We start from the raw sequence: 17,455 nt of genomic DNA, 5'->3' as shown, positions 1-17,455 counted from the left end.
GTTTATTAAACGATATACACGAGTAATACTGGTCAACAAGGCGCTAGGAGTAGTCTTGGTCACTGTCATGTCATCACATGTGTTCATTAGGGACTATTATATTATTACTATTATTATTAATTTATGATGGTTGTTATTTATTAGTATATTTAAATAAGATTTTCAACACATTTCATTTCACCCGGCACACTTCAGCTGCTTCACCATTCTTCCAACTTTCTTTCGGTAAGCTTTTCAATTATTTACTTTGATTCACTTTTATATTCCCTTAATTAATAATTCCCCATATTTATTTAATCTCAGTATTGAAACCCCTTACTGATTCCATATCATTTACTCAAGCCGATCTGTTGCATGTATCTCACTTGTGCAAATTGAGTTGCCATATCCGGTAACCCGAACAGGAAAATCTCTTGGAAGAATTTTGTTTAAAAGAATTCACTGGATATATAGAAATAGAAATAAATAAATATGCGTATTCTCCTGTGTATGTAATTTTCATTAAATTTAGGATTTTAAGAAATACGAGAGTAAGTATCCGCGCGTTGCGGCGGTGAGATGGTGGGGTGATAGCTAGGTTATAGAGTGTGATATGCATAAAGTGTGATAGGTCACAGGAGTTGATATGTAATAGAGTATGATAGTCAAATGCCTTAGCCGTACGGGCTCCGTCCTCGGATTTAAAAATTCGTCGAAAGTATATCGAATGACATCTCTAATGTAAGAGAATGAAATTTTAAGAACACCCATATAATTTTTATAATTTATCGATGTACGGTTTTTGAGATAAAAGATTTTGAATGAATCGGAGGAATAAATGATTTATGGAGGGAAGATAAAGAAAATGATTGGTTGAGATTTGAGGAGAGAGAAAGGGTATTATAGGTATTTTAGGTAAATATAGAATAGATAGGAGGGACATTTTGTGAAAGTACTTAAAATCAATATTGAAAATTTAAGTTTAATGTTGAATATCTAGAGACGTTTTGCTTTATAATATAGTATAGATATAGATCATCATACATGTGTGTTTGAATTAGCTTATTTCTCTCGCTTATTTACTCTTTCGTTAAGCTCATTAATGAATAGGCTCATTACCTCAGGAAAAAAAAAGCGTTTATCGGCTTTTTGATATCTCAATAAGCACACAGACCCATAAAAAAAGCTAATCAAATTCAGTATATTAGCGCATGTGTCAATAAACGGAGGAAGTTGTCTTTGACTCAGATGTACGTGGTCTAAATAGAACCTTTGTGACCATTTTTAAATACTTTATCTAAACCACCGCCAATGTTGCCTAGTGATCAGGCGTCCTGATGTACTCACAAGAGGTATTAGGTTCAAAACCGGGCCTTACACTCTTTGCCGTATTCATTCTTGTACTGGGTGCTTTTGGAAATACAAGATTAGTTCACTTGTTTTATTAACAGATGAAGCGTGGCAATGACAAATTATTTCATTTTTTTCAAAACTGAAATTTCTTTTGATTCTTATGTATTACATGTATTTATACATTTGGTTTTTAACTTATAAAATGCATCTATTGCATAATCAGTTCTTGGTAATTTGGTACTGAAGCTGCTTCTGTGTTTTTGACATGTGCGTATAGTGTTTTCTTTTAGCAATGATCGTAAATATAGCGATTGTCGTGGCAAGTGGTTTTCTAGGATGGGCTTATATCCGATTCAAGCCACCGCCTCCTAAAATTTGTGGGTCACCAGGTGGTCCTCCTATTACTTCACCTCGAGTCCAACTTGATGATGGAAGACATTTATCTTATAAAGAGTGGGGTATCTCCAAGGATGTCGCTAAACATAAAGTCATTGTAATTCATGGTTTTGATAGTTCCAAAGATTTGAAATTGCCTATTTCTCAGGTATGATAAATTATAAACGTCATCATTTAGTTCCCTGCATTTATGCGATTGTGTGACCATTTTGCAAATGTGTTAATGGCAGGAACTTATTGAGGAATTGCAAATTTACATGGTATCATTTGACAGGGCGGGTTATGGAGAGAGTGATCCACATCCAAAACGAACTGTTAAAAGTGAAGCGTATGATGTTCAAGAACTAGCTGATAAGTTGCAGATTGGTCCCAAGTTCTATGTGATTGGATTATCAATGGGTGCCTATGTTGTTTGGAGTTGCCTCAAAAACATACCACAGAGGTATCATTTGTATTTTTTCTTTTCTCATGTCCATCATATCATGTTTTTATTAATAGAAGAAATTGTGACTGAAGGTTGTCAGGAGCTTCACTTGTCGTACCATTTGTGAATTACTGGTGGCCTTGTTTACCTGCTAAGTTGGCTAAAGAAAGTTTTGAGCGACTGCTTGTTCAAGATCGGTGGGTGTTTCGTGTAGCACGTTATGCCCCATGGCTGTTTAACTGGTGGATGGAGCAAAAGTTGTTTCCAGCACTGAGTATAATGGCTGGAAAAATGGATATATTTTCCCAATCAGATTTGGAGTTTTTGAAGAATTTGCCACCAAACTCAGATGGAACTCAGGTAATAGCCACTGTTTATGCAGCATCTTGCATAATATTTCTTGGCGAAAACAAATGTAATATAACAATCTCAACGAAGTTTAACTAAATGCTGAAGGCTGAGTAGATAATACCTTCAACAGATTCTAACCTCGCCTAATATTTTAAGTGAATTTGGTTAATATTTCACAAATGATTCACATATAGCTCATAAAAATTATTTGCTTATAGATTACAGAGTATTGCATAAGGATTCATCTGAAATTTAGTAATGTTTACCTCAAATAGTCAATAAGTATACTTTCTGTTTCTAACAATGGAACCATTTTTGTGTGATAAATTGATCATACTTACTGGCTTACATTTATGCATGTTAGGAAAGGATACGTCAACAAGGTGTTTATGAATCTCTGTATCGTGACATAATGGCTGGCTATGGAAAATGGGAGTTTGACCCGTTCGATATAAGCAATCCTTGGCCAAACAATGACGGTGCTGCTCATATTTGGCAGGGCTATGATGATAAAATCATACCATATAAAGTAAACCGCTTTCTCTCTGAAAAGCTTCCTTATCTTCGGTATCATGAGGTTCAGGGTAAAGGGCATTTGTTACCTTTTGATGACAGTTTATGTGAAGAAATTTTTAGGACACTTGTGGCAGGATGAACCAATTTATGCTAGTAACATCATGCATGCGTATCCTACTAAATTATGCTTTAATATTGAAAAACGTATATTCATGTATTGTGATAAAAGTCCATTACTAGCTAAATAGTATGTTGAATGTCGGTTTTCATTTTCAATAATGTAAACATAGCTCAATATCTAGATTAATATTTCTGATATAACTTCCCAAGTGATGCTTTAGGTGCTAATGTGCCATACTGCCATGATTTGAGGCTCATAATAATACTATGCAAGTCCAATCTACCACCAACCATAGGAACATGGTTATCAAAACATGAAAATAGTTACATCATCATGCACAGTAAGGGTTTGAGAATGCATAACAAGTTTGTTCCATAACAACACTTATTATTATTACCTAGAATTACATAATTTTTCCTCTCTTGAACAGACAAGATCGAATACTGAAATCAAGGAGGCCATCAAGCCAAACTTCACTCATCTGGCCTCTGTCCCAAAACAGAAATGTCTTCAAATCGTTTCTGCAATACCCCAATTACATGTCAAAACGAATTACAAATGTAAATGGTTATACACCCAATGCACAAGAGAAAAAATTAGATCGTATATAGACGTATATATGCATTGCATGATTTTCTTGAATGATATACAACAAATATGTCAGGACAAGGTGTTCGAAAAGAAATATAACATGCCCATTGATTTATATGATAACATAGGTGTTCGAAAAGAAATATAACATGCCCATTGATTTATATGATAACATAAAAGACCAAAAGGAACAACATCTATCGAAGATTAGACATTACCCCAACATTGTTTTTCTCCCAAAGTTTATGAACTCCATAATCAACTGCCTGAAACACAAATATCCCAACAAAATGGATCAAACTTTATAACAATCTAATTACACAAAGAGCTAGAATGCCAATTCAACGATCCGTTCACGGATATTTATAAAACGATATTATAGGAGGCTCGGAATTCTTACCCGTTCACCAACGAGAGCGCCCACGATGACGAAGGTGACATAGACGGGGGTACTGCAAAAAAAGACTTTATATAGTCCTTCCAAAACTCCTCCGGCTTTTCGACTCATGGTGATGACGTTCTTCTTGTTCCTCTATATCAATGAGATGGATTTGACTGAATGATGTCGAATGGAATATTGTTTGGTTAATATATTTGGGTTTTTGTATGATTTGATCTAATCAATAGGCTGAAAAGGAAATTCCCAAATTTTTTTGCCTTATTTATCGTGATTTCATCTAACATCGTCCATATATTTTTATTTAACTAACTAGCCTTGTACTCGCGCGATGCAGCGAGACATAAGAATAAAACACTGGTTAATTACCGGTACCGTATTATTACATTAATGTATGATTCAACTCAAGTGTTTCTTTGTGCGGTAGAAAATGCAAACCGCCGTTGTTATTTTAGAGTTAACGTAATTATGTTGATCAATTATTAAATTCAGTAACGCATGTGTTTTTTTTTGGTATACTATGTGAACAACTTCAGGGAAGAGAAGGGACACGCGTAAGGTTTTTTTTAAGGGTATTTTTGGAATTTTAGGGATGAGCATAATTATGTTGATCAATTATTAAATTCAGTAACGCATGTGTATTTTTTTGGTATACTATGTGAGCAACTTCAGGGAAGAGAAGGGACACGCGTAAGGTTTTTTTTAAGGGTATTTTTGGAATTTTAGGGATAAAGTTTTGATGGTAGTATAGATTAAAAGGGTAAATTAGAAATTTTAAAGGTAGAGTGTTAAATTTTAAGGAGGTAGTTTGTTTATATAGATAGTATCTTATATATATATATATATATAAAAGTTGTAAGAATGAAATCAATGCTAATTGTTTAGAGAATTAATTAGGGTTTTTATTATTTTTACTTATAATTTATGATGGGGCATTATGATTTTAATTGGGTTTCTAATTATTATACTTGAGGGTTTGTGATTATTACTGCAATATATGTATGTATATGAATAGTTAATTTAAGGGTAAATTACAAAAGTCATATCTGAGGTTTGTTCGAAATTACACTGGTCATACCTACAATTTAAAAATTACACGAGTCATACCCATTGTTGTCAAAAACTTACACTAACCATACCTATCGCCGACGGTCGTCTATTTGACCGTTAAGTCAAATCACGTGTCATGCATGTAAGGTATCAAAACTGTAATTTCGTGGATACTTTAGGTATTATCCTGTAATTCACTATAAAAATAATTATTAAGAATTTTAGAGTTTTTTTTTTTTTTAACAGCAGTGGTGATTGGACTCAGTGGTATGCCTCTTTATTGTCCGGTAGATATCGACCAAGTCACCAACACAGTCAATTTGAGGGCTTGACTGGCGGTGGAAGTCCCACTAATGTTTTGGAGGAAACCAACTAAATGCTAGAGAAAACGCCCATGCCCCACCTCATTGGCAAGGACTTCCCAATATGTCTTTCAAAAATTTTGAACCCGTGACCAACATTTGACTGAAAGACATAAGGGGTATTAAATGTCCAGTTGGGGGCTAAATCCCAGGGACTTAAAGTTTTATTTATACTTCATTTATTAAGTTGGGTAGATATAACATTTATTATAAAACAATAATTTTTATAATGAAAAGTATATCGAGAAAAATAGTTGATACAAGAATTCATTTATTATTAAACATGACATTATTATTTTGTTATATGGTTCTCATCCTTGCTAGATAACCAGTGTAGTTTCGAACAAACATGATTTTTGTAATTTACCCATTATTTAATGAATGAATGTTTCAGCTTCCATAATACCTACGAGTATTGAAATCAATGTTGAAGCTAAAATTATCATCCTTATTTATGATTTTTGTGAGATGGTCTAATAAACTCGATTTTTAAGCACTAATCGATCATTACAGGTTAACTTCTTCATCTTCCATTATATTATAGAGCTGTATCAAATATCAAATGGAGTAACTTAGGTCCTTAATTTGTCATTTAATTTATAAGATATTTTTTTAGCTATTGTGTTTTTATTGGTTGGTCTCAGGATACTTTCATGATGTATTTGGAGAAGTTCATGTAATGCAAGAAGAAAATCAGTAAGTGTTTTGTCTTTTTATGTTTTTAACGATTATTTTTATATTGATTTGTGTGTGTGTTCGTAGTGTCTATGATAATATAATAGCATGTTTTTTTTATCTCATCTATTATTTCATCTTAAAAGCTTCTAATATAAAGCTTTTCGTGCTTGAATGCAGAGATATTATTTTTGGAATTTAGATCTGAGCTTTTATATTTTAAAGGCTTTTCATTTTAAAAGCTTCTACTATATATGTAGTTTATATTATAGTCTTACAATTTGTTATATAAATTTCAATATCCTAAAAAGAGTAAAACGTATTTGCAGATAGCAGCATGAAGGGAAAAGTAGAAGTGGACCTTTGATAAGGAGCCGCCTGGAAGAGAAAAGTTTGGTCATTATAAAGTTCTCTCTGATTGATCTACTTGTAGATTACATCTTGTGGAAGCTTCATTTACAATGGTAATGGCTCAACTAATACTTTTAAATTCTCAAATAATTCTTATAACTAAAAGTCTTTCATCTAATATCTTTATTTATGCTATGTTATAACTTGTAGTTGGTTACTATTGATACGTAATTAGTGATTTTATGATTAATGTGTTGATTGAATATTTGCAAATGCAATGGCAGTAAAGCAAAGAGAAGCAACTAAAAACACTACTCGATTCATAATTCATTCACAGCTAGAAGTAGAACTAGATGTTTAACATGTTTCTGCTCTATTAGATTTAGAATCCATTGAAATTTTCTGTTCTGCACACACTTGAAGAGCGAGTAAATAACTTTGGTTGTCCTTGGCACCCAATAAGTTTCTCTCTGGCTGTTCTAGATCTATTATTCACGTACATTAAATCAAACTTACTGGAACATTCTGCAGTCTAATAAAAGTTCAATCATTAACGTGTCAGGAATAGCGCTGCTTTGCACCTGCCGGGAGATAGAACCGCACATAGCCGTTTTGTGATACCATGGGAACTTTTCGAAAGTAGCACATGTGGGATAAAATAAAACACGCATTTAGGAGTAAAGATCTTGCCTAATGAATTGTTTTGAATGCTAATGGAATTAGAATAATTAAAATACTTCATTATCTTAATTTTAGAGAATTCCGAATCTTTGTGGAACAATCAAGTCATTTGGCTCGAAACTTTTTATTTCTTTTTTACTTATTATTATGTTTTTTTTATCTATTGATGAATAATATGGTTTTATGAAAAAACTTTCATTAGCTATTTAAAAAACCGACAACAAAATACATGCAAAAAATATATTTAAAACACGACGTGTGTAGCACGGGCATTTAAACCCTCGTAGATAATAAAACTTTGTACTTTAAAATGAGATTTTATTAATTAAGGAGATTGATGATTAAATAGTTTGGGACTTTGGGCCACCATATATTTGAACATTTTACGAATTATATTTAACACCCAAAAAAATAATGGGTTATCCTTTTAGGCCCAGATACAACAAGGCCCACCCACTGTGACTTAGGGTTTCACATCCCTCGTAGTATATCATATCATATATCATCAGCAGCTGTTTTATTGGCACTTCCAAACCCTATTTGCAGGGTTCTTACCACACTAGGTACCCCATCTTCGTCTTCTTCATTTACCACTTTTTTATTATTAATTTTATGTAAATGTTATTTATCTAATCATCTGAGCATATATCTTATTATTGTGTTAAATTTTTTTGTGTGTTTTGCTTTTAAACAGAAGTCAAGTCTTTAAGTGCAGGAAAATTTCTCAAAATGAGGTATTTTTCTAGATTCATTTTTTTTTGTTCTTACTACCTTTTACATTAATGTAAAACTGTTGATTTAAATTTGTGTATGTGCTTGTTACTAATTTACCATAGTTGCATATAGATTACATTTTTTCATTATATTTTGTATGATTCTTAAAGATTTTAGTTTTTTGTATATCTATTTTGATAATTATATGGATGTAATTAGTTTGAAGCTATGTTTAGTTATTCCCAATTTTTTTTTATTCTACTTTTTTTTTATCTATAACCATGGGATACGTAAGTTATATTTTTGTGTTTTTAGAATAATTAAGAATGTTAGTTTGATTTGAGATTTTTGATTAAAAAGTTGGAATTTTGCTGTTGAATTAACTATGTGAAAGTGGTGTGTTAACGGTTGTGATAACGGGTTAAAATTTATTGTTAATTTAATAATACAGTAAGCTCTCGAGTGAGGCCCTTAGAGAGGCGATTACCCAAGTTACGACTGAGGCCAAGGAAAAGAAACGTAACTTCACTGAAACCATTGAGCTTCAGATTGGTTTGAAGAACTACGATCCCCAAAAGGACAAGCGTTTTAGTGGTACCGTCAAGTTGCCACACATTCCTCGTCCCAAGTTGAAGGTTTGCATGCTCGGAGATGCCCAGCATGTTGAAGAGGTAGTTATCGAAACTGCTGTTTTTTTTGCAAGATTAAATTTGGATGAACTGTTATAACTGTTCTTGGTAGCCTGTTAGTTATAGTATAGGGGTACATTATATTGCATAGTTTTTAGTTAATTTGGACAACATTTTAGGCCTTTGTTTTCGAAAGGTTTTTTGATGTTTGGTTTATACAAACTTATCACTTGGGTAGCTGGGTGTGGGAAACGTTATTTGGGCCTACAATACTTTAAACTTAGTTGGTATGTTTTACATATGTTTGAGTAGATTTTCGATACTCCATATTACAATTGACTAATGTAAAGTTTTTTTAACTTCAATTACAGGCACAAAAGATTGGCCTCGAATACATGGATGTTGAGAGCCTGAAGAAGCTGAACAAGAACAAGAAGTTGGTGAAGAAGCTTGCTAAGAAACACCAAGCTTTTTTGGCTTCTGAGTCTGTCATCAAGCAGATTCCTCGTCTGTTGGGACCTGGCTTGAACAAAGCAGGTAGGTGTATCGTTTATTTACTTTGCTTTCAAAATAATTCACTTTTGTTGTCTATGTTATTTAGTTCTCCATTTAACTGTAAGTAGTTTAACATGTTCTTCTGACACTTTAAATGCAGGCAAGTTCCCTACTCTTGTTTCCCACCAGGAGTCTCTTGAGGCTAAGGTTAACGAGACCAAGGCAACTGTGAAGTTTCAACTGAAGAAGGTTCTCTGCATGGGAGTTGCTGTTGGTAACTGCAGTATGGAGGAGAAGCAGATATTCCAGAATGTGCAAATGAGTGTTAACTTTCTAGTTTCATTGCTGAAGAAGAATTGGCAAAATGTGAGTATCGTTTCCTAATTATTTACTGCTAGCAACTGTCATTAAATCATCTTTATATGTAGGACCGGTCACGTTATTGAGTTGTTTTGTTCTTTTTAAGTGACGAAGTTTTTCAAGTAAAGGGAAACATCAGATTTCTTATGTTGATTTTTGTTTTGTCGTATTCAGGTGAGGTGCTTATACTTGAAGACAACAATGGGAAAGCCAGTCCGCATCTTTTAAGGAGTTATTTTTATGTTTTCATTTGTGTTAATGTTAAGCTCAGAGCTTGAAGAAAATATTTGTCAGGAACATGAAATAGTCTTTTTTGGCTTCTTGCATGGTTGTTTGGTACTAAATTTTGAGACATATCTTTGTTATCAATGTTATTTATCTATTAGTGCCTCTAGTCCCATTATTTTTATTTTTTCATATGCTTGTATTTTCATAACAAGCACTGCTGCTTTATCTCAGAGTTACTCTAACTTCTGTAGTGTGCACACTGAGTGCTTTTTAACTGGTCCTAATTCTCTAAGTAACTTAATGCTGTTTGGTCGCATTGGCTAAATTCATCGTCGATGAGTGAAGTCCGATGCTAAAGATTCATGTTCTCACAAAAAATTCTCCAAAAGATTTGCAAACCCAGATTTTATATCAGCTTTCAATGTTGATGTGTCAGATGCAAACTCACATAATGCTAGCATTTTAGTACTATTGATGCCAAATGGAACAGTAGCTAATTTCATAGTGTCAATACATGTGGATGACCAGTATATGTCATGCCAAATAGCTAAGACTAAAGATCTGTGTAGATCAAAACTATAGATCAAACTAGTTTCATGAGTGGTTCAATTTGAATGCATTTGATATCTTCTTGTGGTTCTTAGTTGAAAACTTGAAACCATGTAAGTAGACAGAAAAGACAGACCAGTGGACCACTCCTTACTCGTATTATATATGAACCCATGTAAATTATAAATGAACAGCCTTCATTTCAGTGCATCTTCCCTAATTCCATTAAGCCCAGACTTAGAAAAAGAATACTGCAACATTCTAATAGGCCTACATAGATACTGGAATAGATTCAGTTGGCTCTCTTTCTTTCAGATACTGACTGCAAGGGTACCATACTTCTCTATGTCACAAGATAAGTCCAAACTAGAACCTTGGTCTTAGGATACAAAATTACACGAATAACTCATTGTGTATTTTAATTAGCACCCACTCATAAGAAGATACTTCAGAGGAGTGCACCAGTCAAGAACCGGTGGTTCACTACAGCTTCAGCAATTGGCCTATTTCTGAAGTCAGGATTCAACATCGCCTGCACACATATAATGTACAAAACCAGCTTAATGGGCAGTTTTGAAAGAAACAATAAATTTGGTTTCAATAAATAGTATCGGCTTCTTTGAAAATGTAAAATTTATTCTTGGTGTAACAAATAAACAGCCTGCTCAGGGGGAAAAAAGGACAACATGGGATCAAGTTCCAACGGAAATGCATGACTGAGACGTAAGGTAATTGGCATTGGAAGTGAACCTGCAATAACTCCCAGCCAGCCCCATCACCCAAATCCAAAAACTTGACAGCCTCTAAAAACCGATCATCGGCTAAGCAGTACCTATCATAACGCCACTCAATACTTGCCAATTATGAGAAAAATAGAAGAAAAGGAACCAAAAGTTGTCATCATAAAATAGAAGGGCTCGTAGTTCTTACTCTCTGGTAGCTGCAAGATCAAGTTTAAAAGTACTCTCTAACAGCCTCTGCACGTTCAAAAACAATGAATATGTTAGAATATAATAAGGAGAAATAGAAAGAGTGGACCTCAAAATAGTAAAGTGAAAACTTGCTTGCAATGAAAGGCTGTCCACTATGCCTGCTTCACAGAATGGAATAAAAGCCATGTATGCGAAAAGAAGACCAGCTCCATAACTGCAAAAGGAGAATTATGGAGTATCGAGTATGAGTAAACCTACAATAAATATATAAATATTGATGATTAAGTATTAACATAAAAGCAGTGTTTTACATATCATCAGCTATTCCAAAAGCTCGTTTCTCCATTAGAGTGAAAGCCCCAGCTGATCTTGCTCGTCTCCAAAGACCATCAGATAATCCGCCTGAATTTTCCTCTAAACTTGGAAACCTACAACAGAAAGTTAATTTGAAAGTTATTATTGAAAAAAAGATGATAAAAATGAAGATCGGTTATATACTTATATATGCTTAAAAATGAAATGTATGCGGAAACATCATGGTTTTGGCTATATGAAAGAAGTGATAGTAGGGTTTGGGTGTGTGTTTAAAAGTGATTGAATGATTGTAAAACCCAATCTGAAAATTGTGAACGTTAGTGTTTGGACGTGCCTCTGTCCAGAAGTTGTAAACTTAAAATGTTCATATAATCAGGTGTTTGAGCTTTTAACGGATTATGATTGATTAAGCAATTAAACTTATATGATCACAAAGATATTTTTGGTGAAAAAGAGACGTTTTAGTGGTAACCACTGTGAAAGTGTCTCAAAGTATGGGGGTAATAATTGTTATTTAGTTTACCCCAAAAAAGATTTTCTTACATTTGGTAAGAAACAGACTATTTGAGCCTCAGATAATCCAACTGGGTATACAATCTATTAATCGAACTTAGATAACTGACAATAGCAACTTCAACCTAGAAGGCAAAACCAAATTCCCAATTAGTTTCACTTCATTGACTTCCACTACTAATCAGTATGCAGAAACATCCTTACAATAATACAGTAGTATAACTACAAGCATACCTTATATCAACCGAAAAGGCAAGATCACGAAGCCTTGGAACAAGATAAGCAGAATCTTTATCTACCATCGTGCTGCATTATGAACGCATAGGTTTTCTTGAGCTTTCTAATACAATAAAGGTTGTGTAACCAAGAAAGAATGGGAAAAAAGAGAGACAAATGGTGACGTACTTAAGAACAACTGAGGCTGGGCCAAGGCTCTGATGCAATCTTTCATTTTCATGCATGTAAGCCAAACCACATAAAGCACCATGAAGTAGCTTAATAACAAAATATCTTTTCCGTTTAATATATTGTTCTTCTTCAAAGGGATTCCATACTTTCTGAGCTCCAAGAGCAAGATTCTTGGAAACTTTCTCACATGAAGCTTTAGCATAGTCTGCTGCACAATATTTGCCATCATTGCGAAATGCAAGCCACTATTCATCATTAAGATCACATTTAGAATAATCAGTATGTACATAACACGAAAAGTACACGAGAAAAGAATAATCATGCATCTTAAATGTTGACTACCTGCTCTCCCGTTTTTGTCTCAAAACCCCCTAATAGAATTTGTATATTTTGGCAGATAACTTTCGAACAACTCTGCGAAAAAGTATAATAGTTACATGATGTAAACAACACCCTAACTTATCATTCTGAATGCATATATAGTAAGCAATTCGATTGATCAAATATAACATTTTAAATGTACCTGCAGGAAAGCATGAGATCCAAGCTCATTTGAGGCCATCATATCAGCCTCAAGACCACCTACTTGTTTTCCCGGATAAACCTGCAAGATAACATATATGATAAAGTATTTATTTAAACTTAAGGATCAAAAGCATCAAAGCATGAATTCAACAATGGAGATTACATACCTTAAAGATGATTGGAGTGCCCCTACGAGGGCCCTGAGTTACTCGTCCTTCGTAAAGCCTGCACAAAAGCTGTCATAGCAGATATTAATAGGCAAATTCATAGACCTAATAACATACAGTTAGAGTCATCAAAGTGCAAACATGCTTTCTATAAATGTTCACAGCCTTTAGGTCACTCGAGATCACCAGAATCATGTCTAGTGACCCAGGAAACCAGTTTTGAAAAGTACAATGACCTCCTGACCAAATGATTGATTACACTTATAAAGGACATTTTTTTTTTTTTGAACAGTCAGTGGGTGTGGGTATTCGACCCTCACCATACAATGGTGAAGCCCTGGTCATACGAACCCATCATAGGCTCGCATCAAGCCATAAGCTAGTTATAGAACTCACTCAAAAGCTAGGTAGCTCAAAGGAGAAGGGGACACCTAGGCTTATAAACCACCAACCAATCCCATACTTGGTGATGTGGGATCGTAACACCTGCACATGCTCTAGACTACGAGATGTAGACAATGAGCCGTTACAGGTGACGCAAAGGAAAAACCCCCAGGACGCTTCAGTCCGGAGAGTCACACTCGTGACCTGGGGTAAAACCGAGGATGACTCCAGCCAGTTGATCTAGCCTTCATTGCCACTAATAAAGTACATTACTTTTTGCTAATTAAACTTGTCATTTGTCGTTTTCAAATATGGATTTTACTTATAGGTTAGATTAAGTTTTGCTAAATTCCAGAACTAAGAACACTCAAGATTATGCCGGATTATTCACGAACGATTTTGTCATGCACTCTTCTTTTGGTCACTATACTACATGATGGTAGTTAATACACCTACATGATGTTTAATACAATTCAGATACCCATTGTATTACTCAAAATTAGTATAACGATCCAATATTAAGACTTTAACAAGTTCAGTTACCATATTAAAATGTACATATCCAAATGAAGGAAAGAAACGACAGCACACGAGAACTTCAAGATTAACACTAATATAACCAACTACTTACACAAACTATAGTAGAGTGATACACACATAAAAGAATGGAATGATACAGACCTGATTTGAACATTGCCTTGTCTAACATCCTGAAATCGCAAACCGCCGACAGCCTCTTCTTCTCGTTGTTCTTGTAAGCTATCAATTGATTGAAGTCCTGATGAATAACTAACACCAAAACAAACAAACTTATAAGTGAAATTATGATGCTACTCCAGAATGAAATACATTTGAAAGTAAGTGACAGACAGAGAGACAGAGTAAGGGTTTAGTTAATCTAGTGAGAAAATACTTAGTGACGCTCATGAAGCCGTAGCTTCCGATAAGCCGACCGACTTCGAAAGATTCAGGATTCATGATTAGGCTGGCTCTGTATCGTCCATTACATGTGGTTGGGATACGTTTGATGATGTTTGAGTGGAAGGAAGAACATGGTGTTGGTGGATAGACTACATAGTACGATGAGATTCTGCAAGCGGTTTGGCCTCCTATTATTCCTGCTGCCATTGTTTTCTCTGATCACTGGCTGGCGCCACTTGGTCGGTGGTTGAGAGACTACGCGGGTATATCAGATAAGATTCGGGGTTTGCCACTAGTAATCCATACGCGGGTAAATTTTTCCTATTAGTGGCAACTGGCAACCCGATGATATAGAAAAGTAAAAGTATCTATATATATATTAGGAATGAAAATATGAGGCTGTCGGTACCTAAGCTTAGGTGTGTAACACTCATATATATATTTTTTTAATTCATAAAAATCATGGAGCCTGTGCATTTATTCATTAAAAAAAATAATAAAATATTAATATATGAAGGGTTCCATACATAAACTTAGGTATCGGACCGCCTTATATTCTTTTTTCCCCTAAATAAAAGTATGTGTAAATTATGAGTGGTCTAAGCCCATAGTTGTTAGTCTAAGTTATTATAAAAACAAGATGACTCTTACCAGTCGAGTAAAACCATAATAATGAACCATTAATTGTTGTAGCTTTTGCTATTATTGTTATATATATATGGAAAAAGTGAATAGGAGGCTATACGACAACTAAACTTAGATGTGGAATTTCTCACATACAAATTTTTAAATATATATTTTTTTATTAATGAATACATGTTTGGCCCCATACAAAATTTTATATTGTACTGTATAATCGAAAATCGTGATGGTTACATTATTTTTTGTGTTAATTATGTATTTTTAATCCTTTTAGTGTGAATTTGAAAATATACTTTAATATTATGATTCAAAAGTCAAAACTATAGAATATATAATATTTAGGTAAATTATTAAGAATATATAATATCTAAAATCTTACCATTTGAGTAGCGATTCAAGTTAAAAGTGAAATAATAACAGGTTTTTCAAGTCGCGTAACACGAGTTAGAAAGTTATTTTTGTGTTAGTTATGTATTTTTTTATAAAAAAAAATAATAAGAAAAGGATAAGAAAAAGAGAAAATGTCACAAATGGTCCCTGTGGTTTGTCATCTTCGCATTTTGCCCCCTGTACCTTTTTTTCATTGCAACTGGTTCCTGCCTTTTTCGTTTTCGTTGCCAGAAGCCCCTGACACTAACTTCTGTTAAATTTGGCCGTTAAATCCCTCATGTGCATATCACGTGAGGGCATTTTTGTCCATTTTGTAATTGCATGGACTATTTGTGATAAAAAAAAGCACATTTCTTCTTTTCTTCCCCTTCCTCCTTCTTTTTCCGGCGACCACACCATCACCACCAAAATCCGGCCAAACACACACTTCTAAATCCAAATTTATATTTTCTCATTCTTTTAAATCCTTCATCTCCATCCTCATGATATTTAATCATTGTTCATGAATCTATTATGAAGCTAACAAATATGAAATAATATAGTTTCACTTTAAATGATCGTAGTAAATAAGCGGATGAAATTTTTAACAAATATAAACCAATTAATTGACTAATATACCATCTCCAAACAATAAATAGCACCGTCCCACTTTCAAATTAAAAACTATAAATAAATGGCAAGTGAAATTTTTGACCACAAACAAGTGTAATCGCAATATATATATATTATATATATATATATATGAAAAAAGTGAGCATGAGGCTATATGCATTCAATTTGGGTGAAAAACTTCTCACTTACTAATATTTTAATATTTTAAATAAATACATGGCCCTCCATGATTATTACTTTTTAAAAAAATATATATAAAAGATTTTTCACCTAATTTAAGTGCCTAACAACTTCATATTCCCTTCCCCTTGTATACATCTATGACCTATCTATAAAAAATGATCCATTTCTGTACCTATCTATAAAAAATATCCACATCTATAAAGCCACCAACGATCAGATCTTGACGCAAATTGGGGTATCCACATGCCACAACTGGCTGTCGTCGTGCGCAATACCAACTACAACCGTGCAGTACTTCTGCCTACACCTGCTACAATCAACTAACCACCACACCACCGTTTTCGCGGCCTACAATCGATCGTTGGAGTTTGGGAGTGTAACGAGGTTGGCCGGGGGTTGAAAGGCTGTTAGGGTTGTGCGGTGGCTGTCAGATTATGGTGTTCGTTTAATGTTCATGGCTGCCACATTTTTTTAAGGATTATTCCCAGATTTTTGAAGAATATAATTTATGATATGGATGAATAAATAAGAGAGCAAGAAAGAATTAATAGGGTGTGAAAGATGTTGCTGTCAGATCCATATACTTGTTTTTCCTTTTCCGATTCAATTCCTTTTCATAATTAGTGGTAATTGTGGTAGTGTCGGTTAGTTGTGAATGTAATTTGCTGCTTCTACGAAATAGCATAGATTATTATTAGTTGCAATAAATTTGTGGGGATTGATGTTCTTTATATGGATTGTATTTATTAGTTGTTGGATATAATAATAAGTTGTTATAAATTGAACTCATTATCTAGTATGTATGTATGTATGTATGTATGGGTTGCTCGTACAGCTCAGTGGGATGTTCAATTGTTATAAATTTTGACAAAATTATAAGCTTTTTTGGTTAGAGCTTTTTATGATTGATGGATGAAAAAAGAAACTTGAAAAAGAGGGTGAGAGAGAAGCAGAAAATAGAAGAAGTTGGGTAGGAAAGACAAGGAAGAAGAAAGAAGAGTGATAGGTGGGGCTCATTATTACGTAAAATGACTAAACTGCCCTCACGTGATATGCACGTGAGGGATTTAACGGCCAAAACTAACAGAAGTTAGTGTGAAAAAGACAAGGACCAATTGCAACGAAAAAAAACACAGGGGGCAAAATGCGAATATGACAAACCGCAGGGACCATTTGTGACATTTTCTCTAAGAAAAATGATATAGAATTAAAATTGGACACCAGAAACAAATAAAAAAGAT

General features: G+C 34.0%; 4 protein-coding genes across 5 annotated transcripts; 2 read left to right on the top strand and 2 right to left on the bottom strand.

Annotated features, from left to right (window-relative positions):
• Nucleotides 1-161: 161 nt before the first annotated feature.
• Nucleotides 162-3,337, top strand: LOC122603671. 2 transcript variants are annotated; one of them, XM_043776441.1, is made up of 5 exons: nucleotides 162-225; nucleotides 1,610-1,876; nucleotides 1,959-2,170; nucleotides 2,245-2,512; nucleotides 2,868-3,337. In XM_043776441.1, exons 2-5 carry the CDS (start codon nucleotides 1,625-1,627, stop codon nucleotides 3,156-3,158), a joined length of 1,023 nt encoding a protein of 340 aa, XP_043632376.1. In that variant the 5' UTR covers nucleotides 162-225; nucleotides 1,610-1,624; the 3' UTR covers nucleotides 3,159-3,337. The 2 variants fall into 2 exon arrangements, with proteins under 2 accessions (XP_043632376.1, XP_043632377.1); XM_043776442.1 differs by having other exon boundaries at nucleotides 164-225; nucleotides 1,623-1,876.
• Nucleotides 3,338-3,399: 62 nt separating this feature from the next.
• On the bottom strand, nucleotides 3,400-4,361 carry LOC122603672 (cytochrome b-c1 complex subunit 9-like). The gene is made up of 3 exons (XM_043776443.1): nucleotides 4,132-4,361; nucleotides 3,950-3,997; nucleotides 3,400-3,661 (listed from the first exon to the last, which is right to left on the bottom strand). The coding sequence occupies exons 1-3, from the start codon at nucleotides 4,237-4,239 to the stop codon at nucleotides 3,614-3,616; spliced, it is 204 nt and encodes a 67-aa protein (XP_043632378.1). The 5' UTR covers nucleotides 4,240-4,361; the 3' UTR covers nucleotides 3,400-3,613.
• A 3,328-nt stretch (nucleotides 4,362-7,689) lies between these two features.
• LOC122603428 (60S ribosomal protein L10a-1-like) lies at nucleotides 7,690-9,839 on the top strand. The gene is made up of 6 exons (XM_043776126.1): nucleotides 7,690-7,810; nucleotides 7,942-7,981; nucleotides 8,413-8,632; nucleotides 8,962-9,127; nucleotides 9,246-9,451; nucleotides 9,620-9,839. Exons 2-6 carry the CDS (start codon nucleotides 7,977-7,979, stop codon nucleotides 9,671-9,673), a joined length of 651 nt encoding a protein of 216 aa, XP_043632061.1. The 5' UTR covers nucleotides 7,690-7,810; nucleotides 7,942-7,976; the 3' UTR covers nucleotides 9,674-9,839.
• Nucleotides 9,840-10,402: 563 nt separating this feature from the next.
• On the bottom strand, nucleotides 10,403-14,718 carry LOC122603308. The gene is made up of 12 exons (XM_043775982.1): nucleotides 14,380-14,718; nucleotides 14,148-14,255; nucleotides 13,083-13,140; nucleotides 12,914-12,994; nucleotides 12,733-12,804; nucleotides 12,388-12,635; nucleotides 12,217-12,288; nucleotides 11,466-11,582; nucleotides 11,287-11,368; nucleotides 11,153-11,199; nucleotides 10,973-11,054; nucleotides 10,403-10,754 (listed from the first exon to the last, which is right to left on the bottom strand). The coding sequence occupies exons 1-12, from the start codon at nucleotides 14,592-14,594 to the stop codon at nucleotides 10,671-10,673; spliced, it is 1,266 nt and encodes a 421-aa protein (XP_043631917.1). The 5' UTR covers nucleotides 14,595-14,718; the 3' UTR covers nucleotides 10,403-10,670.
• Nucleotides 14,719-17,455: the final 2,737 nt, after the last annotated feature.

This window comes from Erigeron canadensis, chromosome 6 (assembly GCF_010389155.1).
Source record: "Erigeron canadensis isolate Cc75 chromosome 6, C_canadensis_v1, whole genome shotgun sequence".
Lineage (NCBI taxonomy): Eukaryota > Viridiplantae > Streptophyta > Magnoliopsida > Asterales > Asteraceae > Erigeron > Erigeron canadensis.
This window is presented reverse-complemented; position numbering and strand designations above follow the sequence as displayed.

Excerpts from the sequence above, each read along its gene's own strand:
- LOC122603308 (XM_043775982.1), bottom strand. The coding sequence starts at position 14,594 with ATGGCAGCAGGAATAATAGGAGGCCAAACCGCTTGCAGAATCTCATCG. Across the intron at positions 12,636-12,732 it reads AGACAAAAACGGGAGAGCAG|TGGCTTGCATTTCGCAATGA; the intron begins GTAGTCAACATT and ends AATGATGAATAG. Across the intron at positions 10,755-10,972 it reads CTGGCTGGGAGTTATTGCAG|GCGATGTTGAATCCTGACTT; the intron begins GTTCACTTCCAA and ends ATATGTGTGCAG.
- LOC122603671 (XM_043776441.1), top strand. The coding sequence starts at position 1,625 with ATGATCGTAAATATAGCGATTGTCGTGGCAAGTGGTTTTCTAGGATGG. Across the intron at positions 1,877-1,958 it reads TGAAATTGCCTATTTCTCAG|GAACTTATTGAGGAATTGCA; the intron begins GTATGATAAATT and ends TGTTAATGGCAG. Across the intron at positions 2,513-2,867 it reads CAAACTCAGATGGAACTCAG|GAAAGGATACGTCAACAAGG; the intron begins GTAATAGCCACT and ends TATGCATGTTAG.
- LOC122603428 (XM_043776126.1), top strand. Across the intron at positions 9,128-9,245 it reads ACCTGGCTTGAACAAAGCAG|GCAAGTTCCCTACTCTTGTT; the intron begins GTAGGTGTATCG and ends CTTTAAATGCAG. Across the intron at positions 9,452-9,619 it reads TGAAGAAGAATTGGCAAAAT|GTGAGGTGCTTATACTTGAA; the intron begins GTGAGTATCGTT and ends TGTCGTATTCAG.
- LOC122603672 (XM_043776443.1), bottom strand. The coding sequence starts at position 4,239 with ATGAGTCGAAAAGCCGGAGGAGTTTTGGAAGGACTATATAAAGTCTTT. Across the intron at positions 3,998-4,131 it reads GCGCTCTCGTTGGTGAACGG|GCAGTTGATTATGGAGTTCA; the intron begins GTAAGAATTCCG and ends TTTGTGTTTCAG. Across the intron at positions 3,662-3,949 it reads GGGAGAAAAACAATGTTGGG|AAACGATTTGAAGACATTTC; the intron begins GTAATGTCTAAT and ends GGGGTATTGCAG.